At 48.0% G+C, this 27,866-nt stretch overlaps 2 protein-coding genes across 8 annotated transcripts in view; one reads left to right on the plus strand and one right to left on the minus strand.

Annotated features, from left to right (window-relative positions):
• Positions 1-1,078: 1,078 nt before the first annotated feature.
• Positions 1,079-15,320, plus strand: NCF2 (neutrophil cytosolic factor 2). 2 transcript variants are annotated; one of them, XM_026100970.2, is made up of 15 exons: positions 1,079-1,358; positions 1,853-1,935; positions 2,519-2,627; positions 3,637-3,771; positions 4,138-4,245; positions 5,292-5,351; positions 6,583-6,626; positions 6,845-6,986; positions 7,954-8,016; positions 8,571-8,649; positions 11,209-11,252; positions 12,091-12,242; positions 12,324-12,435; positions 12,693-12,855; positions 15,074-15,320. In XM_026100970.2, exons 1-15 carry the CDS (start codon positions 1,185-1,187, stop codon positions 15,169-15,171), a joined length of 1,566 nt encoding a protein of 521 aa, XP_025956755.1. In that variant the 5' UTR covers positions 1,079-1,184; the 3' UTR covers positions 15,172-15,320. The 2 variants fall into 2 exon arrangements, with proteins under 2 accessions (XP_025956755.1, XP_025956756.1); XM_026100971.2 differs by lacking the exon at positions 4,138-4,245.
• A 1,387-nt stretch (positions 15,321-16,707) lies between these two features.
• Positions 16,708-27,866, minus strand: part of SMG7 (SMG7 nonsense mediated mRNA decay factor) — a 52,680-nt gene continuing 41,521 nt past the window's right edge. For 5 of the 6 annotated variants that reach the window (XM_064515581.1, XM_064515578.1, XM_064515580.1 and 2 more), the window contains 8 exons: positions 26,585-26,967; positions 25,460-25,825; positions 23,573-23,722; positions 21,477-21,557; positions 20,717-20,876; positions 19,603-19,773; positions 19,353-19,501; positions 16,708-18,839 (listed from right to left, as the gene is read on the minus strand). In XM_064515581.1, the coding sequence (XP_064371651.1) occupies positions 18,726-18,839; positions 19,353-19,501; positions 19,603-19,773; positions 20,717-20,876; positions 21,477-21,557; positions 23,573-23,722; positions 25,460-25,825; positions 26,585-26,967 (1,574 nt within the window). In that variant the 3' untranslated portion in view covers positions 16,708-18,725. The remainder of the gene's footprint in view (positions 18,840-19,352; positions 19,502-19,602; positions 19,774-20,716; positions 20,877-21,476; positions 21,558-23,572; positions 23,723-25,459; positions 25,826-26,584; positions 26,968-27,866) is intronic. The other variant, XM_064515582.1, reaches the window with a different exon arrangement.

The following is a 27,866-nucleotide window of genomic DNA, read 5'->3' on the forward strand; positions in this document are numbered from 1 at the left end:
GTCCCAAGTCCCAGTGCGGTACCCTTTGGGTGCTGTAATTCGATGCAAATCCTTCAGCTACAGAACGCATCACCTGCCTGGCACCTAAAGCCTAGAGGTGAAAGGTTTGCTGCTTCTGAGCATTGAAATACCCCTTTGGAACAAGAAATGTCCTTGGCTTCTAAGTGAGTCTCATTCAAAGGAGGAAGAAAAGGCTTCTCAGAAGGGTGTTTTCACACTCACGGATTTGGCATTCCCATCCCTCTCCTTTGGCATCACTTCGGCAGGTTGCATTTCCCTTGGCTTTTCCAGAGGTCGCAGCAGCCGCGCGTCCTCCGTGTTGCCCGCCGTTGCTGTAGGAAGCCGGCTGGGCGCAGAGGGATGCCAAGGGGCACGCTCAGCTCGCAACCTGGGAAGCAAAGAGAGAGCCCGAGGTTCAGGGCCGTACCCTGTCATGTTGCTAATTAAAAATGAGCCCTTGTCGTTTGGCACCCCTGGTTTCTTCCCGCTCTCCAAGCAGGAGGCAAACAGAAGTCTCCTCCAGGATCTCCCTCCTGCTGCTGGTGTTATCTAATTTGAGGGGGAAGTTAAGGCAACCATGCAAGGGCTAAGTCTTGCTGGTGTATTCTACGTTTCTTGCAAAGTATGTTGCGCCGTCACTGTGAGATGAGACAGAGGGCAAGCACTTCCAGAGAAGTGCCAGAAACGGGAACTGGGTGTAGGGCATCCAGCTCCACAAAAACCGACACAAAAGACATAAGCTGGAGGACACATCTGGATTTTCTAGGCCAGCCCGCGGGCTGTTGCATGGGCTGGACTTCACCTTCTCCCTTGGAAAGGCAGGATCCCACCTGCCAGGCAGCAGCAGCCCGGCAAGCCCAAATCAGGCCCGAAAAACCACCCCACCGATAACCTCCCCAGTTTTCCATCAAAAGCCCTGAGGAGCAAAACCTGAAGCACATGACCACCAGCGTTTGCTCCACTTCCCCATTGCGGGGGCTGCGTTTCGCCGCCCCCGCGCCAGGCCGCTTCCTGTGGGGCTTGCGACACGGGCGCCAGCACCCGCGGCGAATGCAGAAGTGCCGCCAGAAGGCAGCTGGGGAGCGGCCGAGCCGCAGCGCGAGGGAGCCGAGGCACCGCCGGCAAGGACAGGCCGAGGGGCGAGATCGCCGAGGCGGCCGGTGAGCCCACGTCCCGCTCCCGTCATGTCGCTGGTGGAGACGATCCGGCTCTGGAACGAGGGGGTGTGCGCTGCCGACAAGAGGGAGTGGAGGGCAGCCCTGGCCGCCTTCACGTCCGTCCACAACCCCCCGTCCAAGCTCTGCTTTAACATTGGCTGCATCCACCTGGTTTTGGGGAACCTGGCCGAGGCAGAGGAGGTACGTGACGGCTCTTGGGCACCTGCAGTCGCTAGTGCCTTTTGCAGGCGAGTCAGAGCGATGCATCGCGGAGCTTGCGTGCAGACCTGCTAGGCAGATGGATGGGTGGAAAGGGGAGGCATAAAGGACGACAGTCTAAGGCAAGGATGTGGGGCTCTTAAAGGCTCAGCTGAAGCATAACACCCCTGGGGCACTCTTGCTGAACTCGTTTTATCAGTGAATCACAGATGAGAAGCAGGAGAGACACGCAGCTTTCTGTCCACACTCTCTCCCTCCCTCCCTCCCCGAGGTGAACACGGAGGCACAAAGTTGCCAGGTTGACTGGTGACACCTGGTTGTGGCTCCAGGAAGGCAGGAGCCTGGTCCCAGGATGGGCAGAGTGCAAATAAAGCAGAAGGGCAGATAGGACAGGTGTTTCCATTCTACATCCTCACCTTTTCTTAAAGCGCTTGTCTTCTTACCCCTTTTTCTCCATTCCTTCTGCCTCCTTTCAGGCGTTCACGCAGAGCATCAGCTGTGACAAGCACCTGGCGGTGGCCTACTTCCAACGGGCGACAGTGTTTTACAAGCGAGAGAAGTGAGTGGTGGGCGCTGGATGGGTTGAAGGTTTCATTTTCTGCCACTTAGAGACACTAGCCCGAAACCTGGAAAGCCAGGGAATACCTCTAGTCCCATTGGGAGGTCTGAAAACACTCCAAAGAAATTGGAGAGGCCTAGATAAGTTTAACTGATTCTTGTAAAGAAATAGCAAGGAGGTCTGCACCTCACACCAAGACACCCTGTGAAGTGATTCACACTTGCTTCTGGGTTGGGACTTCTCAGAACCACCACAAGCAGTGATATAAGGTGTGCTGACTCCAGCTTTAACAGGAGAGGGGAGGTAGGTACCAGGACCAGAGGTCCCAGCGCTAGGTAGACCTGGTGAACACAGGTTCCCCCTACAGCGAAGAAACGCTGGAAGAGCCAGGGGCCTTCAGGTCAAGGACACCTGTGATTACAAACCCCAGAAAGACAAGGCCGTAGGTATAAGGCCTCTGGTGTCCTCCAGACAGGCAACGACTCAGGGCTCCATGAGGTGCCCTTGAGGGGGACCAGGCAGCCCGAGTGCCACTGCATGGTGGTGAAGCCCTCCTAAGTGATCGGTTTTCTTTGCTCCACAGTCATGAAATGGCCATAAAGGATTTTAAAGAGGCGCTGGCCCAACTGCGAGGCAACCGGCTCATAGACTACAAGATCCTGGGGCTGCGGTACAGGCTGTTTGCTTGCGAGGTGAGAAAAAGACCGGCATTTTGGTCCTAATGGGCACAGACCTTACCGTGGGTGGCCGGGGCACTCTCTGCTGCCAGTGCAGTGTGAGGAAGCACAAATTCCTGAGCTGTTACGGGGATGCTGACATTGCACGGTTGGCCTGGAAATGCCCAAACAGCAGGCACACAGAGACCTGAGCCAACCACGCCAGAGGACATCGCAAGCCTTCTGCACCCATGCTGCTGGGTGCTGCACAAAGCACCCCACCAAGCACCTTCCCATGTTGCTTCGTGAACTCTCCAGCAGGCCCAGACCGAGAAGAGCCCGAGCCCCCCTTGCACTAAACGGATCCCTCAGTGAGACCCACACCATGGATAAGCAGCTGCTATTTCTTCCCTGTAGATCCTTTTCTCTCTTCAGTGACCAGAAGTGGACCTCCCATATAGGGAGCAAGGTTGCTTGTCCTATGGCACTTAGGCTTTGGGAGGACAGATCCACTAAAAAAAAAAAAAAAAAAAGAAAAAAAAAAAAAAAAAAAAAAAAAAGGAAGAGTAGTCTTCCTTCAACCTCCACACCTTGACAAGTTTGACCTCACCTACCTATATGGAAACAGCATTTGGCCTATATGGAAAGGGCTGTTCACTAGCTCAGAAAAAAGTCTAGGGGAAAAAAAAGTGCCTGTGTGCCCAAACCCTAACAAAAAAGCAAGCAAGTTGGCACAGGGATGAGGAGCCAGTATTACCACAGAAAGTTGTTAGTGTGGCAGAGTCTCAGCAACACATGAGAAGCTTTGCAAAGGAAAGTGAGATGATGATCTCAAATTACCTTGCTTTATAGTCTCCAAAAAGAACTTTGCTAGTCACTCTGCTTTGGCCAGGGAGGACAGACAAATCCTGCCACAGCACCTAGAAGCACACGCTCTGTGCAGCGCCATCCACTCTGCTATTGCGGTGGCTTCTCCTCTATGGTGCTCCTGGCAAGGGTTCAGCTCTTCGAATAACTGATTTCCTTGTTCCCATCCCTCCTGCAGGTACTTTATAACATAGCACTTGTGTGTGCCACGATGCAGGACTGGAAGAAAGCTGAGGAGTATCTGACATTGGCAATGAGCATGAAAAGCGAGCCCCAGCACAACAAGATTGACAAGGCAATGGAAGCTATCCTGGTAAGAAATAAGAGGTCTTGGCATGGTGTTTGTCCACGGCAGTCCCACAGGAGACAGAGAGGAAATCCCAGGGATGGAGAAACCATCCCTTAGCAAGGGCTTTAGCAGAGCAGTGGAGAGCTGAAGATGGCTATACAAAACACGGGCCTCAAACTGGGGGTAGGATTTGCGGGAAGACTTTTCAGGGCACTCTAGAAGCAGTGATGGGAAGACTGCACTAAGCAGACCATGTCAGGGCTAGGGTCAGACTGCCAAGCTGGTGGGCTAACTTTACAGAGAGAGACCTTAACCATAGAGGCAGAAGAAAGGTAAAAACCCACCTCTGCTCTCACCTCTGATGAGTGCTATGGTTTGTGCGCGCTACAGAAGCAGAAGCTCTATGAGCTGGTGGCAATTCCCATGGGGAAGCTGTTTCGGCCAAACGAAAAGCAAGTGGCTCAGCTAGAGAAAAAGGACTACCTGGGAAAGGCTACGGTAAGAAAGAAATACCTTATTTATTCAAGCCAAGTTTGTGGGCTGAAGAGAGCCACTGACCTCCTTTTGCCTAAGGGCCACCACTCGCTGATCTGTGTTATCTGCTGCCTGGTGAGCAGGGCAGAGATATGGGGCTGGTCTGTGCCTTGGGGATCCCCGCAGGGATGGAGGGAGGGATGAGGTGTGGGAATCCCTCAGGGAATTGGACTCTTCAGGAAAAGAAGAGCTAAAAGTGTATTTCTGCAGAACCCTATCCGTACAGCTCAGCGTGGCCTACTTCAGTTTCTCTCCTTAGTCAAACATGAGGCACAGTCATTCAGCAATGAGCTTAGAAAGGTCTCATTGGAGCTTGAACTTGAGCCAAGACTGTTCAGAGGCAGGGGAAGAGGGAGAATTCAAGCTATTTAAAATCTGACACCCACAAATGACCTCCAGTTCTCCCCCGGCTCAGTTTGAGACAGGCTTTTCAGCTTAAATAATCAAGCAAGCTTTTCTCCCATTAGCATGCAAAATCCAAGCCCTGGGACACCATCCTTGGACGCAAGTCCTAGGAGGCAAAGTGACCACTCCTGTTGTCAGCGTTCCCGCAGAAAGCAAACCGCAGGCCTACGGGCACTGGGCCACCAGACGACCGACAGCTAAGTTGCTGCCCTGAAGTCAAGGGTTCTCCTGTAACGCACACACACAAACTTTTATGAACTTTTTTAGCAATGTTTGAAATGGCCTACAGGAGGCAAAGGCTCCCTTAACTCCCTTGGACATTCCCTGTTAAAACATAAAGGGAAATCTCTAGTTTGTAACAACTGTAACTGTAGTAGTGGTGAGGCTAAGAGCTTACCACAGCTGTGAGGCAAGCTTTGGAGCTGTGAAGCACCAAGCCTATAGTCAGAGGTGTTTAGCAGAAATCATAGCCCACCTTGAACCTGGAACACCCACACCTGAGGAGCTGGGCTTCCACAACACCAAAGGAGGGCAGACATCAGAGAACTGGAGGTCTAAGAGACACTATGAGCACCAAGTCACTACATGTCTTTCTTTGGCTCTAGGTGGTGGCATCTGTGGTAGACAAGGACAGCTTTTCAGGATTTGCTCCACTTCAGCCCCAGGTAAAGCACCACTGATTGACAGTGTCCTCAGCGCTGCAGCCAGCGCAGCACAAGCATTTAGGTGTACGCAGGGACCGGTATCGTCCAGCATCTTGCTGAGGGCTCTGGCTCGCGTTGGTGAGCGGGCAGCAGCATTGCCACCGCAAACTTTCTGCTCCTGCCCCAGGAGCAGACGGAGGCGTGTGCCCACAGCTCAGCTGCTCTGCGTGCCGTCTGGCACCACAGCCCAAACCCACCCACGTCTGTGGTCTCAGCTAAACCCACCCCTGACCGGGAAGCGGAGGCCCGGTCATGCCTCCTGCTCCTCTGCCTCTGCTGCGGGGTTGCAGCGTGCAGCGCGGGGGAGGAGGTCTCAAACCCTCCCTGTAAGATCTGTTAGGATTCATCTGCCTACGCCTGAATCACCAGAGGAGCAAGAGGGCTTCTGCTTTCGTTCGCCACCTTTCCATTTTTTCTGCCTGCCCCAGTTCATAGACCTCTTCATATTTTCATGGCTGTTTTACTGATGAAGTAGAAACATTTGTTCCAGGTCTAAAGGCACTGGAGGGTTTTTACTAGTCTTTTGAGAGGCTGTGGGGAACCGGGGCCGCTGAAGGCCTGTAACTCTGTTATGCAAGATTAAATACACACTTCCCAATGCTGCAAAGTGTTAACGCTTTGCTCTGGGAGTCAGGACTGCCATCCCACTTCAGTACAAAAGTAACTTCTTCAGAGAGGTGAAAAAGTCTGCCAGAGACCTCAGGTTACTTAGGCAGGAGAGACTGTGAAGCACTATGATGGCAGCTGGGGTTTTATAAGCATGACAGGAACATATACGGAAATACAAAACTACTATCGTTTACACCAGGTGTTCCCAAATTCACGATCTCAACTCTTTGTAAATGCATGAAACCAAAAGTGCAGATGCAAATAGCATTGTCACGCTGAAAATGGCAAGTGGAAGTGTTAGAAACTGCTTCTTTGAAGGAACAGAACCAGTGATATTCTTAAAGGCATGCAAGAGAGCTGCTGCACGCATCCGCGTGACAGCAAGCCAAATACATACACTGAGAGTCTCTAAAACAGCAAAAGACCCTCCCTTAGGTTCGAATCAACTGACCTGAAAAACAGCGCGGGAGGAAGGAACCCTGTAGAGATGATGTCAGGCATGGTAGAAGGCTGCAGGACTTCTCTGCAAAGCAACTGAAATCCTCCGGATTACAGACTTTTTTCTTTACCTTTTTGCTCACAGGCCTCCAGTCCTCCACCCAGGCCCAAGACACCGGAAATCCTCAGGTAAGCTGGAGGAAATATGGGCAATGCTGTGGATACAGGCAGCCCGGTCCAGGCCTGCCCTGCCTCATTACAGGCTGCGTCCAGCCAGCACTCAAAACTAAGGGGGAGGTAAGGGGAACGGATCAGGGAAACAACAAAATGGAGGTCCGAGTCCCCAGTAGAAAGCGAAGAAAAGGCACCACCTCCCTTCCTGAAACAACCACTGCTTCCACACCTAGGGCCCTTGAAGGGCAGCCGCACCGTGTCCTGTACGAGTTCATCCCCGAGACCTCTGAGGAGCTGCAGGTCCTGCCAGGAAACATTGTTTTTGTCCTGAAGAAAGAGAAGGACAACTGGGCTACTGTGATGTTCAATGGAAAGGTACCGGGGACGGGTTCAACACAAGGGGGTGGACGATGTGGCTGACGTTTCGTCAGAGCTGTGAGGTTCTGCAGATGACTATCAGGGCACAGCCATGCTATTGCTAACTAAAGGAGTTTCTGCCTTAGCTCTGCTGTGTCCCCTGTTCAAATGTGAAGGCAGATGTCTTTGGGCTTGTTTGAGGCAATCCCTACTCCTTGGGAGAACTGGCACAATAACTGACTAGTAAAGCCCAGCTCCTTGCGTCCTGCTCCTGGCATCTCTACCAGACAGAGGACTCAGGTGCCATCCTCAAAAGATGTTATCTTGTTTCTCACAATCTGCCCCAAAATGCCCTTCCTGTCCCAGGGGCTTTTTTCACTGTGAGATCCACTGTATCCCTGACGGACTTGAGAAGGGGAAACTGAGCCCATACAAAAAAATAAGCAACTGACCCAAGGGCACCAAAGGCAAGCGGCTGAGTCAGGACAGAGGGCAGCAGATGGCAGGCCCCCAATCTTGACCCTGCTTCTCAGAGAGCTGGTTATTCAGCACACATCCCACAGCGATCAATAAGGGGCAGCTAAAACACCCCGGGGTCCAGGCAGCCTTCAGCCCGAAGGCATGCTGCTCCACTTGCATGATCACCCCCACCTAAGTGAAGCATCTCAGAGCTGGGACACCCAAGCTGTCCATCTTCTTACATACCACACCAAAAACTTCCTCCTTTGTCTTAGATCCCTTGGATGATCTAGTAAAGTTATCCAATTTGTTTGGCAATTCACGTACCTTCCCCCCCCCCCCCCCCCCCCCCAAACATGGCTTAGGCCACAGGATTCAGTGAATCACATCCAACCTGCAGCAACTAACCTTCAAGTCTCAGGCGCTCTCCAGGATTCATGGCAGGGCAAGGACAAGCTCAGTTGCTTCCTCCAGCAGCAGGTTGCCTCCTGCCAAGCAATCCCCACTCATCTCTGTTTCCCCACAGAAAGGGATTGTCCCCTGCAACTATCTCGAGCCTGTGGAGCTCCAGAACAGGCTGCAGATCCAGGTAAGGTGACCCAGGAGGAGGAGGTGGCCTCCTGGGGAGGGCAGATCCCCAGGCAAATCACCCACCACTGTTCTGTGCCTTCCAACATGACCGGCACGCAGGGGTTTCTTTACCAGCACCTGCAACTCCCTCTCCCTTGAAACTCCAGAGGAGCCTCTCCTGGTTTGTAGTCATCTTAACTGGAGTTCACAAACCTGCCAAAACTGGGCAGATGTTGTGCTCGTGGCCCCTTGGGTGGCAGTTGGTAATGCTGGGGAGAGGAAGGGGCAGTGAATTCTCCCTCCCCAGTTCAAGACCCCAAACAGACCTTGGGGAAACAGCCAGGAACGTGCCCAGCACACACTGACCCCCACAAGGTAAAGGTCTCCCGTGCTGGGGCTAAAACTATGCAGTGCCACCCCTGAACGACGGGTCACGGGGATGCCATGCTCAGTCCCCCCGCCCCACTGAGATCCTGCCTCAGTGGGCTGGAAGGGAAGCTCGCAGGGCAGCAGTGCCCCACTCCCTCAGGCAGGGTCTAATTGACACTACTGCTTCCTTCCCATCCCGCACAGGAAGAAATCCCTCCTGAATCTGAGATCCCAGAGCCGCCCAGCTTCAGTGCTCCAGGAAAACCCCGGCGGCCAGCACCAGGTCAGTGACGGGGAAGTGGAGGGACAGAAGTACCTTGTGGGCAACCCCCCCGGGGGCAGCTTCGAGATCGTCTCCCCACTGCTGCATCCTTACGCTTTTCTCCATCTGCCGAGATGAGGGCTGGGATCCATCTCCATCCAGCTTCTGGCCCCTCTGGCCCCATTTGCTGCCAAAGATGGAGAGGCATTAAAGCAGGAGGCACAACCTGCAACTACGGTGCTGAGGATGGAGTAAAATGGAGGGCCTGGATCCCAGGGGAAAGCAAGTCCCTTTGTGCTTTTAACTAGCACAGCAACTAATGGGAAAAAAGGGCCTGGGGACAAGATTAGGGCAAGTGACCCAGCTTGTGCAAGTCCCAGAGCAGAAAGTTCACTACAAGCTTCTCCTCAAAGCAGGGCACCTGGGATTATTTTAGTGCTGCTGTGCATTGTGCCAGTTTTGAAGGTGCTATGATCGCTCAGGGAAGGAGGATCCTGGCTGGTTTCTCTAAGAGCTGAGTGTCCCAAGGCCTGGGCCATTCCCCCAGCACTGGCCAGCACCACCGGCAGCAGGGACACCAGCACCAAAGCCAGCAAACTGCCCAAGTGCAGGTGTGTATGGAGTGGGTACGGGAACCTTTAATCCTGTCCAAAGCCACAAATTTCTCCCCTGCTTGTAGGGAAGCTACAATTCCTATAATATTATAACTGCAGAGGATGGAAAATATCAGCACACACAGAGCTTGCTGCACAGACATTACCCAGCTGCAGCGTGCTCCAGCTATTGAAAACCAACTTGCCAATAAAAATAGGAATACGTGAACAACCTAACACCACCCCCTGCCCGAGCCAGTCTGTGGTGCTGAAAAGTGATGGACTGATGGCTCAAAGAGCAAAAGACTAATAAGGCCAGGCAGTTTCAGACAAGCTTACCTGGAGGGTAGGGACTGGGCTTGTGTCACCAGCAGAGCAGTCTCACATGGAGTCTACTAACAAAGTTGATACAGAAAGTGGCTGTGGCTTACGGGGATTGGAAATAGCTAAATTTTCGCTCTCTTTATTGGGGGACAGAGCACTTGCTGTGACTCGCCATCAGGCAGAGCCCTGGTCAGACAAACTTCCTAACACCTCCCAAACTTGGGGGGCCAAAGCACTTACAGCAAAGAAGAAATGGAAGAACTGGCAAAAAATTCATTAAGGGAGGTGGGAAAAAAGGATAAGAAAAGGCCTTCCCTTCCCCCCAGGTGAAAATTTAGTTTTAAGAGAGATTTGTTTTTCAACAGATTTCTCAGCTAATAGAATACCTAAAAAATTTCAATCCATTGACTCTTCAAAAGTTTGAGTGTCTAACTCCCACCTCGCTCTCCTCTAAGTGTAAGCAACCACGGTAACCCTGAGGACTGAGCTGCCAATCGCTAAAATTTAGCCTTTAAGAGCAAACATCTCAGGGACCCAGCAATCTCAAGAAGCATCTTAATGGCACCAAAAGCCATCATAGATCTAGCAGCGGGACTGTATTAAACAGCAGAGCTCTGTCTCTTCCCTTAACAAGCACTGTAATGTCAAACCATTGAGAAACCTTAGAGTAGATCCTTGTGAACAGACTTCAATGAACCTGTAACAATTCGTCTTAGCTGAAGGCCTGAATTTAGCTTTATAACTCCTGTGAAAGACAAGGGTTGCCTTCACGTTTTCAATATGGACCAGGAGGGATCAGAATAGCAGAGGTACTGAAAACAACAGCTTTGCCTTCAACGGTAAAGCACTTCCAGAACAAGCTGAATTCACACAGGGTTACTGCTGTTCAGCACCCCACAAGTCACCTCCCCCCTTCCTCAATGTCATCTAATAAGTTTAAGGAGCACAGGATTCCTGGTCCAAACCCAGCGAGTTATCTCCCGGCCCCAAGCTCAGGACAGAGAGGGCAAGCAGCACACGAGACCCCAGCCTGCTCTCATCGCAGGGAGTGGGGCTCGTCTTTCACCCCAAACATCCGTCCCCAACTCCCCAGACAACTGACCACTGGCTCTCGGCTGCCATCAGTGCTAGGATTTGCACTGTCTTTGCAGACTCCCAGCACTGCAGAGAATTCAGAGTTACAGCACAAAAAGCTCCTATTTTGTCTGCATGGTCCAATATTTAAGGTTATTCAGTTGCAAAAATATTCACGTATGGCAGAGCATAAGATACTTAGCTCTTTATGCTTGCAAATATTTTTATATTTAGAAAAGCCCACCCAGGAACAACCCAACCCTAAAGCTCCTGTCTCTACAGATGCAAACCAGGCTTTACAATTTGAAAACCCACATAGTAAAGTTCTGAAACAAGGCAGCTCCCAAGAGGGAAGGCACAGGGCCCCAACCTCCTCTTGGTGGTTACCCCTAAACCCTACGGATGAACGTCACCACAGCTGATGCTGCATCCATTTGAGCAAACAGAGCTGGCTCCAGTGTTGGTTGTTGCTGCTGCAGATAATGATGGGTGTCAAAGGGGAGGGCTGCAGGACTTCTGAGCATATATTTATGTACCAAGTGGTAACACCCTGTCCCACTCGCTGAGCCACCTATTTCTTCTTCCTCAGACTTTGTTCCAGTTACTGCAACACAGCCGGGAGAAGAACCAAAGGTAATGCCTTGCGCTGCTGTGGGAATAACGGGGAGGCAGATGCCTAAAGTCCATGTTACAAACCAGCATTTATTACACATTGAAAGGGAGCTGGCACGTCTTACAAGCACCGCGGCCTGGGAGCGTTCCAGGTTTCTGTCATTCAGCAGCTTCTCCAAAGCGTAACACCAGAGCTAGAGGCCAGTAGGGCATCAGGCCCCAGATGGGCGAGGTGGGGCTGGCAGTGTGCCCTGGCCACTAGGGCTGCTTTTTGGGAGGTCTTGTCCAGGTCCCCACCCTGCTGGATCCGGGACTGTAGGCCGAGCCCCCATACTAGCTGTCTCAACACATCCCGACTGACCTGCACACTCGAAGTAGGAGAAACAGGAAAGAGCTCAGCCATAACTCTCATGCTTCTGATCACGGTCAGTGCATTGGCACGATGCACAGGGGAGAGAGATGGGGAAAATAAAACAATCCCAACTGGAAACAAGAGAGAATGGGGCAGGAGAGGGACGCCTTGAATTTGGTCACCTAGAAAGCAGCAATGCAGCCCAATCCACTGCTGCATTCTCTCCTGGGACTAACCCAGGGCAGCTATCCAGCATGAACACTGATCTGCCCAGAAGGAAGTATTATCAGCTACCAACAGAGATGGCTAACAGGTTAACAGAGATGGCTCCTGACCAGCAGGCAGGTGTTTTCCCTTCCTGATGCCCCACAGACTAGATTTTACTCAGGTGACAACAGCTTCCATGTTGCAGTCACACAGGCCCCCTCTACCTGTCCTTGACAAGCCACCCTTGCCCAGGGCACCGTAAGCATGGCCACACTCTCACGTCCCATTTACTACCCGCAGGAGGCCAAAGCTGCTGGCTCCGGACCCTACGTTCTCAAGGCGCATTACAAATTCACAGTCGCTATGCAAGTCAAGCCAGATCTCCCCTACAACGAACTCTTGAACTTGGTCTGCAAGAAACTGGAGCTCCAGCCAGAGCACACGGAGCTGAGGTGAGCCGCTGCCTGCTGCCAGCAGCAGGAACCTTATTTTCAGAAGGTCCTGTCCTTACTCTCCATCCTCTGGGTGCCCAGGTACAAGCCTGCAGATAGCGAGGCGCTGGAGACTTTGAGTGCTGAGAACATGGAGGCGGCTTGGAGTCGTACCAAGGACAAGTGTCTGACAGTGTGGTGTGACAGCACGGAGGTGAGTGACAGTGGCTGCAGCCACCTCTTTGCTCATTCCCAGCCATGGTCTTCCTGGTAAAGGCTGAAACCTAAGCAGGAGTTACCCTTGCTCTCCCTGCCACAGGCACAGGCTTGGGGTTTTCGGACAAAACTGGCAACCCCTTAAAAGGCAGATGAGTGAAGCGGGGTGAAGAAGAGAAGCAGAGTTTGTCTTTCGTATTGAGGTATAAAAGGGAAAAGCCAAGAGGTGTCTTAACAACTTACTCCCTGCCCTAGGGCAAGGGATCTCCACCAGAAAGCAAACCAGAGGAGGAAGCCCAGAAGGCAACGCCAGAAGAGATGGGACCAACCCAAGTTGTAGCGCAGTACAATTACGAAGCCACACAACCTGAAGACCTGGAGTTTCAGGCAGGAGATGTGATACTCGTTTTATCCAAAGGTAACTGTGCTCCTGCGGTGAAAGGGGGAAGGGCAGGACCTTCCAGCTCTGGAGAAAGTGTGGGCCTGAGATGCCAAGCACCTTCAGCACACCTTATTAAGTTCAACAGCAGCTGTAGGTCCCTAGCATCTGCCAGTCAGGCCAAAAACTCTCAGGTATTTGGTCAGACAACCAACATGCTAGTAGCACTTTAGCCAGTTTTTCAGTGGAGCCTACTAGCTTCATTAGGGGCTTTGATCTCCTCCCCCCGAAATCTCTGCTTCTCCACAGCAAGGATAACTTCAGAATATACACAAGAGTTGCCTTCCTTCACATCCTTCTGGTTTCCAGATTCAGAGGTACCAATCTGCTCCAACCCCACGAAAGCTTAGTCTAACATTCTGAGGTGGAAACAGTTTCAGCTTTGCATGCTACTGCACAAACAGGGTTTTCAGCTTACCAGCTAATTCTCTGGAGCCACAAGACAAGCAAGGCTTAAAGCCTGTCAGACTGCTTTCTAGAAGTACTTTCTTCCACCCATTGCTCTTTGGCTTTAAGGCATGCATAGCTCCTCCAGCTCTACCAAAGTTCCCATTCAAATCTCAATGTCATGCATGCCTCTTCCAACATACTTTCATCACAGCCCTATTTTTGCTGCCTCCTTCCCCAAAGAATGTAAAGATTGGAGGGTTTTGCCTGAGCCATTTTAAGTTTACTGATCAATGTGTTTATTTTTAAAGGAGGTGCCTTATTTTGGCCACCCCACCATGCCTCACATTAGGAACAAAGGCATAGTTATATTCCAGAATGCTATTATTCAAATTCCTGTCACCTCACACCTTTTTCTGGCTTTTCTTCTCTTTAAGGGTACAATCTTGCATTAGCCTCAATCCTCCTGAATATTAGGCATTAGTGCTTTTGTGAGATTTCAAGCTTAAACACAGGCTAGGACTCACAGTAAGATGTAGCACATGATTTTGGCTTGATCCTTTCAAGTCTGCGCAGAACTTTGTGGAAAAATTAGGTAGCAACCCTGCACAGGTTGCTGTTTCCGTCCTTGCTCAAGCCCAGGTGGAACCAAGATAACAGAAGTGGTTTTAAATGTGAAAAGTCCACTACGATATTTTGCCATATGCAGCATTACACCTAACTTGTGTCCACTGGCAAGATTAGGTAGCTGTACACAAGCCATCTTAATTCCTCCTGCACTGCTGCATGATGAGTTTTTGCAACTGTACAGCATACATGGCACCTCCCTCCAAGATCCTACTCTCCCCTTCATTGCTGAGCTACATATTTGCCATTAAAAAGTTGGTTCTCTTTTCATTTGGTAAAAGCTTTCAGAGCTCAGTGCTTTACTCATCCTACAGTAGCAGGAATTCTTTTTTATTATTTTTTCAGGAAATAACAAGGAACAGCAGATAAAACTGCACCTTAGTTCATGTCCATACCTTGAAGATGGTAGTCCAGAATCTCTAATCCTCTAATCACTTCTTGCTTTCCCCATTAACTTTGTTCCTACTGGTTTATATTCAAGGCAGCTACCGGGCCTAGAATTGGGCCCGAGCGAGTAACTGCTGTAAGACCCCAATTCTCAAATTCTCAGCAAAAATAAAATTGCCTGCTACTGATCAGAATTGCAGATTAAAGACTGGACTTTGTGGAGTATTTTAGGAAACAGAACCAATGCACACTTCATTGTGGCCTTGATTTACATGAAAGCAGTCAGACACTGAGGAAAGACAGTGCTTTGAGGTTCTTAGTACTTATTGGTTCATTTGCCTACATAAGTTACATTGTGTTTCTAAGCAGAGCTTTGTCCCTTTTGTCTCCTTCCCCCCACACTTTTTTTTAGTTACTTTCTGTAAAAGAGGAAAACTCATGTGAAGTTTTCAGGCATTGTTTGTTCTTTTAACAAACCTGCCCAATATATCTTAAAAAAAAAAAAAAAAAAAAAGACAACCATGGTCTCTACTTTGACCTTCCCTTCCCTTAGTTTGGCAGTGTAGTCTTTCTTACCTTAACAACTTTGCCGTCTACCTCATTCCTCCTTGGTCTTTCTGACTCCCATCTCCTCAGTCACCTCTACCAGGCTTTAGCACAGCTATTTAGGTACCAGAATATCTTACAAAGGTAATCGCAGGCACATTTGTAGCATGTGACAGTCTGCAGGCACATCTGAAGCATGCTCCTGTATGTCCCTAGGGTAATGAAAAATTGTGTAAATTTTATCTTTCAGTGAATGAAGACTGGTTAGAAGGCCAGTGCAACGGGAAGATAGGCATCTTCCCATCTGCTTTCGTTCAGAAGTGTAACACTAAAGACCCAGAAATCTGATTGCAGAAGAGCTTAAGAAGTCTTGGACATGGAAAGAAATTAAGGATTTCAACTGCCACAATTAAGATGTTTCTATATTAATCACTGCATCTGAAAAGTGACCTAAAATATTGTTGCTACGTGTATTAAAAGCTTTATTTTTTGTTTTACCTTTTGCATCACTCTCTAAAACAGGTACTCATTTATTAAAAAAAAAAAGTTGCTAAGTATCTTCCTACTGAGAAAAAATGCAGTCCTAAAAACCACACTTACCAAGAGACCTCCTAGCAAGAGCTCTGTCCCACCTACCTCAACCTTAACAAAACTTTTATACAGACAAGTCAGTCACTGGGAGAACTCGCAGAAAAGGTAAGACAACTTGCATTTACGGTGCTGCCAACAGATACAGAAGAGGAACAGGCATTCAGGAAGCTCAAGACTAGGAAAGGCTGAACTCCCAACACAATTTACTTCCTCAAAATTTTGCTGCCAACACCAGGAGTTTAAACGAAAAGGCCTTGAGCAGCCTCCTCCTGCTCCAATTGACAAGTCATTTCAAAACCACAATGACTTTAACCCCTGCCCCCCGCAATTAAAAACATGTATTTTTTTCACCTCCCAAGGCCACAACTCAAAAGTCACAAGGGGCAGTAAGTTAAAGACACTGCCTCAAACTGCAGCTAGGTATAGTTACAGTAGCTGAGCCCAAGGAGAGCACCAAATACAAGGGAAGTTGTTCCTATGCAAGAGCCAACAACCTTAATTTCCTTGGTCTCTTCTGTATCCAAGTTTTTTCCCCCTCTGCCATTGAGTGCAGTGGCACTTTTCCCATGGTATTTCACCTTCACTGACTGCTGACAGCTGGTCCTTCTGGTCTTTTAAAAACACCTACACTGTCCCTTCCTCAACAGGAGTGCTGTAAATAGTCACTACGCCTGTGCTAGATCTCCATACCATCAGGAGCTCTATGCTTTGAAGAGGCTAAGGGCAGTGTTTCCCCACTTCTGGTCATAGCATGCAAGTTCTTGAGAGCCCCACCCTCCCCAGTAGCCTAAATACTAATACATATTTTAAAAGGCGCTTCCTTTGAAGAGTTATCCGGATAAAATAAACTGACATTTCAAAAGCAGGACATCTCCATAGTCTCCTTAACATGCCTTTGACAAAATTTGGAGTATGCTGTTTGGGAACCGGCTGCGAAGAGCCAACAAGTGGAAGTGCCATCCTGATTTACATGCAGGTCAACAGCAGAAGGATCTGCAGCCTCCAACCCCCAAAGAGTGTGCTCTACAAGTTTCAAGTAATCCACCCTGCAACTGAAAAACAGCTTTGCAAGCTACTCCTATCCCAGAGTTTTGGGTCCATACATAAACCACATACACAGGCAGCAGAAAACCACGTTCCAATTATCTGCACTGAATCTCTGCAATTTATTTAGTTCTATTTCAAACAAATCAGTTTTCAAACCTTGTTCTGACTTCTCCAGAAAAATAACGCTTTTTTTAAAAAACGTGAAGTTGAGTTACACAGGAAATAAAGACTACGCACAGACCTGGATGGAGAGAACATGGTTTAATTAAAGGCAAAGCTGATTTCAGCAGCTGCAGTTCTTGCACAGACAGACAAAAAACACAAAAAAAGCTTACGACACAAACCAGTTTCTGTTGGGGTCCCCTTGCCTCGCTACCCCAGGCATCCGAGGGCGGGAGGGGAGTCCCAGCCAGGAGTCGGACGCATTCCTACCCCGGACGCTCATGCACAAGTGGAACGGTGCGGCTGGGACCCTGGCACTGCCGGGAGTGAGATGGCTGAACCTGGTTAGCTCGTCTAGGGTGCAAGAGTCAGTGACAGTTCAAACGCCGGAATGTCGCAGCTGCCTGGGTGCACAGCTCAAACGCACAAACTGGGAGGGCTGGGGAGAAGTACAGAGGGGTTTGGTTCGTATTACCGCTGGGTGGGAACTTCGCTGTTTGGACTTTTTAAAAGGAAATACGTCTTAGAAATGCAACAAAGAACAGTGATGTTGCTAGGGTGGAGAATGTGGGGGAGCTGCTCGTACCCTAGAAAGGGTACTAAGTCTCACTCTTCCCTTTTTATATTCTTTGGGGTGCCCCGACTCCAGTGTCACTTAGGCTCCTGCATGTGCTTTGCTCTGCAGCTGATTTGCAGCTCAGAGCTCCTGAATCATCACACAAACCCCTACTGCTAAACACAGCAAATGGACATTGAGATTGTTTCCGTAACTTCCCTGGGAAACCTAACAGAAATGCTGTCCTTTTAATGAAGCTTCCAGTCTTCCTTCCCCCTAATAAATAGCAAATAAAATGTTTCGTTTTCCCTTCTGCACCTTTTCATGTATGAACAGCACTATGCTTTCTCCCGTGTGCGGGTTACACACGTGTGTCCATGGTGCTCTGAATTTCACTCCGGAACTGAAAGTTGGGGGCTGCAGCTGCGTGTGTGTGGGCGGGGGGGGGGGGGGGGGTTTGCAGAGCTGATGTTGCCTTTGGGGGGTTGTACGCTCCGCACTGTCCAGGCTGACTGTCGTCTTTACCCAGTCCTGCTGGACCCCTGATTACTTTCTGCGAGGTGTTGCACATTGGTAATAAAACTACTAGCGCCCAGCAAAGATGGGAGGATGGGGAGAGAAAGAAAAAAAAACATTGAAAGCTTTCTACCTACCTATTAAAATGAGTCAGGCTGTGAATGCACAGACTAGCCTGCCCTTTGTGGGGCTAGCCACTATGCTACAGTAAAATGTACAGGAATCAAACATTAATTTAAAACCCCATAGCAGTTAACTTGCTCGTCCAGCAGAGTGCTGCAATGCCCCATGTCACCAATTATAGCTCAAACACCTACTGAGAGGAGGGCATTTCACGCTGGAGTCTCTAACCCACGCAGGGGCTGGCCAAAGCCTTTGAGTGAAAGGTGAAGTGGTGTCAAGTGCCAGATTCTCCTTCATGAAGCTCCTTTACTAGCCCAGGAGATAGAGCCCCACCTTGCCACCACCTCCCTCTGACCAGAGCAGCAACTGGGGCTTTCATTGCTACACACCGACTACAAAGCACGTCTGTGTACGGAAGAATTCAGTGTGATCTTACTACTGAGATAGTAATAATAAAGATGTTTAGGAGTAATTTCAACTACATTCTCAGTCAGCAAAGCAATCATTAATGGATTCCTATTTTATCTCCCCAAAGAGAGGAAAAGGATTGAGAAGTTCTCATTGGCTTCTCCCATCTGCCCTTCATTCTCAGCTTTTACTTCCCATGTGGCTGGGGACATGCACGATGGAGAAGGTGAGAGGCGGTGATATCGGGTTACTGAGTGAGACAAACAGCAGTTCCTCTCTCCCTCCAGAGGGCCCAGGGGTGGGAGAGTTCCTGGTGTTGCTTTCTCGCGCTGCAGACATTTTGTGCACACTCAGTGGGTTGGTGGAGCACTTACGCCCTCCTGACAGCAAGGAACAGAAGAGAGGGCTGCCACCTGCACGGGACTGTGTGGGCCAGTCCTGCAAACCCAACATGCCATGGTTTATGGAGCCTTCGTTTGCAAGGGTTGCCACCTCATTCTCAATGCGGCGGGTTCATGGTGCCTTGTCCACGTTGCTGCTTCTGCTTCTGCTGCATTAACAGCTGCTCCAGGGCTGAAGGGCCAGGATGCATCATGGAGCTGGACCAGATGGACTAAAAACAAACAGTCAGCACTAGCACCTTCTTGCTCAAGACAGCTACCTTCTTACAGAGGAGAAAGTAGAGACTGTTTTTCCCCTCTTCCCTTCGATACTCACACCTTGCTTAACACAAAAGCTATCCAAAGGCCTTCTAAAGAAAGGCTCCCCTTCAAAAAATTCATTCTCCTCCAAAATCCTCATTACCATAAAAATTCATCCCACATTAGCAATTACTAATTTTAGACCAGTCAAAGCAAATGTTTAATTTCTTCCAGTTCTGCCAATCTAATCCTGTTCCACAAAACATTCCAGAGCAGCAAGAACTGAAAAACTGTGACATCTTCCGGCGCTGGTCACACCTCCCACATTGCCTACGTAAGTGAATCTGCAGGAAAAACCTTCGATTTCTGACATTGAACTCTGATGCGTGGAATGCAGTGACGAACTCTGCCTAAAGCCCATCACTCCATCTTCCAGCCCCACAGATCAGCACCCATTTCTGAGCACAGCTTCCAGTTAAATGTACCTTCAGGCTCTCCATGAGCACAGCTGAGGAGTCCTCCATAGGGGGACCTTGGGCTGCCCAGGTGCCACTGGGAGTGCTGGACTGGTGCCAGCTGCTCTCTGAAGACGACGATGTTGCTGGGAGATAGTCCAGACCAAATCCTCCCATTGCTAAAACAGGAAAAAGAAATAAGTTAAAATGAACTGAGCAAAACCTTTGCAAAACAAATGCCAACAGCTGGCTTCATGCAAACCGGGAATCCAGCACTTGCCTGGCTTATCTGTTTTCCAGCGGTCTGCGATTCTCCTGTCTCTGTTGTCTGGAGCCCCAATAGGTCCGAAGTTGGAGAAGGGAACAGAATTGTGGTTATGGGTTGGAGGGGAGCTTGGCAAGCTGCTGGGGTTGGAGGAGTGAGGAGACTGGCTGGCTGGTGTCGAATGATCTAGTGGTTACAAGGCAAGAGCAAAAAGGTCAAGAGAAATGGTAGAACCCTCCTCATTTTGCACTTTAGTGCTGCTGCAAATTCTGCCATCGCCCAGTGTTCGCAATACTCAAGGTTAGTTTTTATGCCCTCCATTACATGAGCGTAACGTAAACTCCTCAATTCTGAGTGAAAATTTTTTTGTACCTACAAGGACAGAATGACCACATGTAATGCATACATGTGTTTACCAGAACAAAGTTCTTCCACAGAAGTATTTTGCAGCTCCTTCCATTTCACCCACAATGATTACCTCTGGTTGGTGGCACAAATCTCACTATAACCAAGAAACTCACTGTAGCAGATGTTATTCTAAATGCACGCATTTCTTAGTTGCGGCTAATTCTCTCCCTCCCCTCACACTCTTCTGTATTTGTAGTCAGCATAAAAGCATGACATGACTATAATATGCTTTATATCTTTAAAGAAAATTAGTAAAGGAAAAGCTGGTTTACTTTGTGACCTGCCTTAGAGGAAAAAGGCTTTCGGATTTTCCTCAACACACACTAGTCATCCAGTTCTTTTCCTCTTTGAAAAATCCACATCTTGAAATCCAGTCTTTCCTGCTTCGACTAAACAAGATTGAAAGTGTAGGGATTTTTGCGTTATTAAAGCTCTACTCCCAAATGCTTGTCGGGAATCCAAGCTAATGAGATTTCATGATTTAACACCTCCTAAAACTTTTATCCTGCTCAGCTACTTAAATGACAATTTAGATTCTTACCCTATAATAATTACAGAATCCCTTCATATTTCTGAGGATAGATAAAGAAAAACAGAGTCTTTAATACTTTGTTAAGCAGATATTTTTTTAATTTCCAATTACATTTAACTTGCAGTAGGTTCAGAATTAACTCAAATCCTCTTAAGTCACTGCACACGAGAGAAATCGTACCAAGATTACCTGAGCTGGCTGGAAGGGATGGAGACCACGGAGTCCCTTCAAAGAGAGAATAGAGTGAAGTCTCCTGATGGGCAACTGAAGGGGTGACTTCTGTTTTTGTGCTGGTATTCATGTTTTTCCCATATACCTCATTGAACATGCTGTTATTTGGGTATCTTTCCTGCCAAAAATGAATTTGAGAGTTTAAGTATCAGATTTATTTGAAACACTAACACTGTACAGAGAAAAGTTATTAATGAAAATACTTCACTGACTCCCTTTTTACTCCCCGGCTCCTCCTCCTCCTCTGAAGATTTTATTTCATATAAAGTCCATCACATGCTGCATCAGGACTAATTTCTCCTACCTGAACTGCAAAGCCTTCACAAGACCTTTAAATTCACAATGCTCACAAGAACTGGGTCAAGACTGTGCTCAGCTCTTTGGAAGACAATGAGTATTCCATTGCTCAGGAATAAAAAAATTAAAATAAAAGAGAATCTATACTGAACATAACTTTGAGAAGTACCTAAGAGAAAGCGGCCCATGAATTCAGCAAGACTCAACAGAATTCCTGCAGAATTATAGCATGGGATGAAATTGAAAAAGAACTAATTTCCAAAAAAGGTAAGATGCATCTTGCTGATATGAACTGAAATTAGGAACATGGATTTCTTTCAAGTTTGCCATTTATTTGAACTAAAGGATATGCCCAGATTTCTAACACGCAACCTAGTTTAAGGGCAAGTGCAAGAGGCTGCAGATTTTGGTCCTTACATACCTGATTAAGGGAAAAGCCGCTGAGGGACAGGAAAGATGACGACTGAGACATCAGTTCTGATGGTTTTTCCAGCAAGGACTTCTTCAAAAACCAAAAAGGTAAAAAGAGCAGTTAGCATTCAGGGTAGTGAACAGGAAAAAATTATGCTATGAAAAACTGCCAAGTTCTTCTTTGTAACATTAAAAACAAGATGGAGAGGGAGGAAAAAAAATCCCATATTTTAGCTTAAGTATCTTAGAGGATTGGGGAACGAGCTAACAAATGAAGAAAATCATTTATTTCCCTACTAACTGTAATTAATATCTTAAAAAGAAAAACAGATACAGCTGTCTCCAACAAACTGCACTGATAGAATAGCACTGCAGATCTTAAGTGTGATACTCTGCCTTTGACTGCTGCCACTGTCTGATACACTTAGAAGGGACAGGCTTACCAATAAAAAAAATAAAATGAAAACCCACCCAACCCTATGGCCTCGCAAAACCTTGTACAAACAAGACAGGATCCTTTCCTGCGCTACCTCACACCTGATCAGATCCTTCTAACAGACATTCCAAAACTCTTCCCAGGTGCCACATTAAGAGATACTATATAGCATGACCATTTCTGTCAGCTAAACCTCCTCTCATACTGCTATTTCCAGGATACTTCTCAATTCTCTCTTCAGTTCTTAGCAGGATTAAGGAGTGAGAAATACCGTATCTGAAACAAGTCTATGTAGGGAAGAAATCAGCTCAGCTATTGCTGAAACAAACCACAACAAAATAAAAAAGCTGGGCTGGTGGACCACGAATACAGAGGAATTTAGTCGTAGAATTAATGACACCCAAGTAAAACTGCGTGATCCAAAATTAAGGCAGTAGTCTTGTTCCAGAAGAAGCCCTTCTTACATTCATACCAGCTCAGCATGTCAGATCTTTCTAAATTTATTGATCAAATAACAAAAGCCTGAACTAGAGCCCTTTTCTTTAGCATAGTCTTAATATCGAGCATCTTTCTGCCTTGATCCTGTGAGCCTAAGACAAATAGCCTTGTTTGCTTGGTAAGTAGCTCCTAGCTGGTTAGATTTGCACCACAGGGACGACTCTGTACTTTGAAAGCACGTTTTAAGACCTGCAAAGGTCGCACTCTGCACATCCGCACAGCTTGCACAGAGACGCTTCTCCTTCCATTTGTGACCGCAAGAGCTTCAAAGGAAGCTGCTGGGGAAGCAGATATTAGTTTCTTAGCACAGGTACCTAATGAGACAGGACTGGGTGTCAATAATGCTACTGGCTATTTGGAATTACACGTAAAATAACTGAAGAATAGACTTATTAACCAGAGATCAAGTACAGTCACAAATAACTCTGCCTTTTTACTGCTACAAATCTGAAATACTAATATTTAATGAACATGTTTGTAGCCATACTAGAAAGGTACACTACATTTTTAGAAGTAATTTATAAATTCAGCAGCTCAAAGGCCCTCTGGCTAGTGAGCTAGGAAGGTTTTTAACCCGTAAAAGTAAAAAGATATTTCTCAGCCTGTTCAAATTCACCGTATTTCTACAAAAGCTACTCATTATTTGGCAAATCACTTGCCATTTTCTAAAAATCATTCTGGGTTTTTTGCAATTTCTTCTGCATTTAAAACGGTAGTTTCCTGCCACCTTAATATAATTCTTCTGGGCAGATAAAATAAAGTGCACTGTTCAAGTCCGATACTTGCCACACCTGACTCTTGCACCACGCGCACCCTCGCCCTCATTCCCAAGCCCATACGACTGCAGATGACCAAGCCCGGTGAATGAAGCACCGCTGGCTTTCCTGGGGACCGTGTTTGCAAAGCAATTGTTGTGATTTCTGAACAAACAGGCCTGGATTTGGACCAAAAGCCACGTGCTTTTGCATGCCACAGGCAAAGCCGTCTCCCCAGCTACCCGGAGCCTTCGGCTTGTCTGACCTCTCCCACGGGGACTGACTAGCTCAACGGTGGCGGGCGAGAAGTGGAGCGGAGGGATGGGGAGGAGAAAGGAATGCCACATATCTTACAAATTTCACAGAAGAAAGATGCCAGTTAGAGTGAGAAGCAGCAGTATTAAGTCAAATACATACAAAGAGGCTTCGTCCAGGAAGAGAGGCGAGAGGCCCCAGCAGAGCTGGGTAAAGATCAGGAGGATTAGAGAAAATCAGCTCTTCCTCCTCCTCCAAGGCAGCCAGACTCTTTAACAGGTCCGGAGGAAGCAGAGGGGAGCTCTTGGGGTCCTAGTGACAGAAATGAGCACCGTGAGACAACAGAAGGCAGAGAGGGGAAGAGCAAGAACAGGCGTGGAGCGAGGCTAAACCCAAGCAGGACAGCAGAAGACAGCGAGAGAAAGGCAGGCTATCGCAGCAAAGTAAGAAGGCAGCATGCAAAAGCGGGAGGAGAGAAAGGGGAGCAACTGAAATGAGAGGAGGTACGTGGAGAGAAACGCTGAGCAGAAAAGCAATCTAGCCACGCAGCCTAACGCATGTTGGGAGGAACACTGCATCCTTCTGTCAAGTAAACGGTACTGTCAAAATGATCGGCAACTAGTTGCAGTTAACGGAGCACGTTTCCCATTGCACCAGTGCCAAACGATGGATCTGTTTTCACATTAAAGGCAAAGAAAACAAACATGAATTTATCTGGGAAAACAAACAAACAAAAAACTTAAATTATCTTCCCATAGCTGAACTGTGAGTGATTTACCTTACAACTGAAATCGCGTTTGCATTTTCCCTCTTTTGTGGAGCTTAAAACCTTAAGACTCATTTCCACTGCTAGGGGCCCCTAGGTCTACGGTCCAACTAACCTGGCCACTGGGCAAAAAAAGCGCCCTGCCGTACCTTGGTAGGGGCTGGTCAAACTCGTCAACTTGCGTGCTGCGGGAAATGCCTAAAGCAGACATGTCACGGGCACAGCCTCCGTCTGCGCCGCACTGCGCCTGCCACAAGGCAAGACTTCCATTTTTAGGCACGAGAACAGGATTGTGACCCCGTCTCCATCTAAAAACCACAGCTTGACATCAGGGCAGAGGCAGTCTCCCGTACGCTGGCTGGCTTTTCTCCCCGCAGGATAAGCTAAGTGAGCTCAGCCGACCTTTTAGAAATCCTGAGTGCATATACAGAGGCATAGCTGACCAAAGATTTTAAAAGGCCTCTGTTTAACTTTCCTTATAAATATCATCAAAAGCACTCCCAGACAACTCCAGGACTGTTAATAAATAGCAGACTGCAGGTTTTGTAAACAGCAACGTGAAGCACAAGTGCACGAATGGAAGCAGAGTACCATTAGTGCAGCCGAGAGCTAAGGAAGCAAGGCAGGCAAGTTCTGCGGCTGCTTGGTGGGATTTGCAAGACAAAGAAAATGAAGAAAAGAGGACAAGGCTCTCCCTACCACCCTCGATTTCTAGCTTCAGTCTGACTATTGCAGCCTCAGCCACTCAACATACAAGGTATCATAGGGGCACTACGAGTTTAAAAGGGTAAAGGCTAAAGGGTAATAACCAAATTGCAGTTGTTTGGATAGCTTTTTTGGTTTTCATCAGTTGCTAGATAAGAATTTTTGCTAACGCTGTCAACTGCCATGCTGCTCCACCTGCCAGGGTATCTTCCACAAGAGGAGAGAGACTCACTACAGGCTGATATGGATTTTTGGACTTTCACAAGGTTCTTCACGGTAGATCAATGTCACATCTATGCTGCCTATGATTCACCCCGACTTGAAACTAAGTTTTCTGGAGTCTGATCTCACACATAAATCAACTAAAGTGGCAACTCCAGTACTGGAGTCACTGGTATCTCATTTATTGGTTTCTAGAAAGCAGTCCAATACCCAACTCCCTAGTAAAAAAACCGCCAGAAGGTGGCTCTCATTGATCCACTTCAAGCTACAGGGCATTCCTGAACTGGGGAAACTACTAAGCTGTCAGGAATATTGGAGCCTCACCGATTTTCGTCATGTGTAACACAGATCTTTACCTCAAAGGTCATCCTGGAGACAGCATCCTGTTCTGGGCGGAAGACTCCTTGCCGTTTTCCCCTGCGGTCCATGCTGGACTGCTGTGCCATCACTCTGTTATCAGCCATGCCGTAGGAAGAGTCCCAGTAATATTCTGGCACCTTGACTTCTGAGGGGTTCTGGTTATATGGCTCCATTGGAAAAGGCTTCATTTTTTTCTCCAGAGGCTGCTGTTGCATCACAGGAGGCTGTAATGACTGTTCAAATAGTTTTAGAGGGTCCTGGGCCTGAAGGTAATAGGACTGCTTTACAGGCATGATCTTCCCCAGCGAGCCTTGGACTTGAGGAGGGTTCCAGAGCTGCTTTGATGAGTCGGTCTGGGGGTACTGAAGCAGAGATGTAGGCTTTCATCAGGAGGTAGGAACAATTAATGTTAACTGAATGCCTAACTTCATTCAAACTAACAGTCTGGCTGACTAGTTATAGATACTCTGATTTGCTACGTTATTCACCAAAATTCAGTCTTGATGGGCACGTGATACTCCCTACTCAAGCTCTATGCCAATGCTTGAGCATTATCCTCACTCTAATCCACCTTTACCAAGGATTTACACACCTTTAACTAAGGTACTGAACCAGTATTTGCTACCCCAAACAGGTGGGTCTCACCATTTCCCTTCTGATCACTCTCAGAAGGGAGATTTTCTCAAGTATGATGTGAGCATGAAACTAGTAGGCATGAGGGTCAGGGAACCAAGAGAGTGACCCAGGTAGCCAAAAAGAAAGGAGAAGTGTGGGTGAAGATTGACTCAATCCTCATTACTCAAACAGGAAATCACACCTAGAAAGGCCTAAGACAGAAATACTAATCAGAAACATCTTCGTACTTTGCCTACAAACAGAAACAGGCAGAAAGCAGAAACCACCTTCCATTCAAGTAGGTACCCTCCTCCTAGTTACAGGATCTTAAGCTCATACTCACTAAACTCCATCTCTTTTTCAAATCTGCCCAAAAGTTCACAGATTAAAATTCCATAGTAAAGTACATAGTGAGAGGTTGTTTAAAAGCTAATTCAGGAATGTAACTCTTGAGTGTTGCGACGCATTTTTAATAAAATTTAGCACATCATGTCATTCAAGCTTACCTGCTGGAATCCAGAGTGGTGCGGAGGGCTCTTCCCTAGGCCCTGCACAGCTTTTGTAGGGGACTGCTGCTGCTGGGCCAGTGCTTGCACCTGCAACTGGCTCGCAGACTGTGCTGTTGCCTGAGCTGGTAACGATGAGAGGGGTTGCTGGGAAGGAGGTGGTGTTTGCTGAGGTCCCTGGGTCATGGGCCCTGGTCCAGAGGGCCGTTGCTGGCTATAAGGAATGTGGGACTGCTTCCCAGCTTGCACCTGGTTTCCTGCAGGCGAGTGAGCTGTGGGCTGGAGGAAGGTTCCTGGGACGGAAACGCCGCCTGGGAAGGTGTACCCCGTGCTCATGGAGAAAGCCACAGGTGGGGGGACAACGTACGTCGGAGGTGGGAATCCTTGAAAAGATAAAAACATACCTTGAACCACAATTTATGCCTCAAATGGCGCCCTAGACAAAGCATTGTGTTATTTTTTTCCATTGTTCACCTTTAAAACTTGAGGACAGAAAACACTAAGTACAGTTTGCATACATGCAAGATGTTTTTCACCTTCGCAAGTACATCGCTATGATCACAGGGGAATTCAGAGTTCGGTCACGAGTTTCCTTGCAATATTCCAGTCACTGATAACAGCCAGCCAGATCAGTATCTCAGGAAGTCAGGAGATTCTCCCCTCCCTACTTTATCACCACCTTTTCCCTTCATCATTCTGGGATTTTTGATGCAGTACTCCCAAAGTTCCCACCCCCTCAAACACACATTTTCAGACACTGAACTTCATAAGTCTACTGCCTCTTCCCAGAGGATCTCCAGTCTTAGGATTAATTTAGCTAAAGGGACAGATGGTAAGCAAACAAATCCTCATATCTGCAAGATCAATTCCTTTCCTGTAGTACACATTGTAAAGCCAGGTGTGGAAGGCAAGCTCTAATACTTTTTCTGCAGGCCAGATTTTATTTTGACTTTGGCACGGGGAAGAGGTCCCTCTGTCTTATAATTGAGCAATCGTACATAGCAGCTGCAGTGACTCTTCGGGAAGATACAGCTTCCAGCTATTCAGCACGCAAAGGCAGAGAGCGAGGTGTGACAGGAACACGCAGTGGAACAACAACAGCAAACGCCACCATGCAAATTACAGCTTAAAACATGAGCACCACTACAGAAGAAACTGAGCCTTAAAAAAGAAAGCGGTATGACTGATCTTTTATTAGAGAGTACTATATACAGCGAATGCTTACTCCTGAGCTAGCAGAAGAGTGTGTCATGTTTTCGAGAGCTACAAAAACAGCCTACTG

This window comes from Dromaius novaehollandiae, chromosome 8 (assembly GCF_036370855.1).
Source record: "Dromaius novaehollandiae isolate bDroNov1 chromosome 8, bDroNov1.hap1, whole genome shotgun sequence".
In the NCBI taxonomy this organism is placed as follows: domain Eukaryota; kingdom Metazoa; phylum Chordata; class Aves; order Casuariiformes; family Dromaiidae; genus Dromaius; species Dromaius novaehollandiae.

Bases quoted from the DNA above. Each gene is read 5' to 3' on its own strand.
- NCF2 (XM_026100970.2), top strand. From the start codon at position 1,185: ATGTCGCTGGTGGAGACGATCCGGCTCTGGAACGAGGGGGTGTGCGCT. The intron at 1,936-2,518 runs GTGAGTGGTGGG...TTTGCTCCACAG, and splicing joins GTGTTTTACAAGCGAGAGAA to TCATGAAATGGCCATAAAGG. The intron at 11,253-12,090 runs GTAATGCCTTGC...TACTACCCGCAG, and splicing joins AGCCGGGAGAAGAACCAAAG to GAGGCCAAAGCTGCTGGCTC.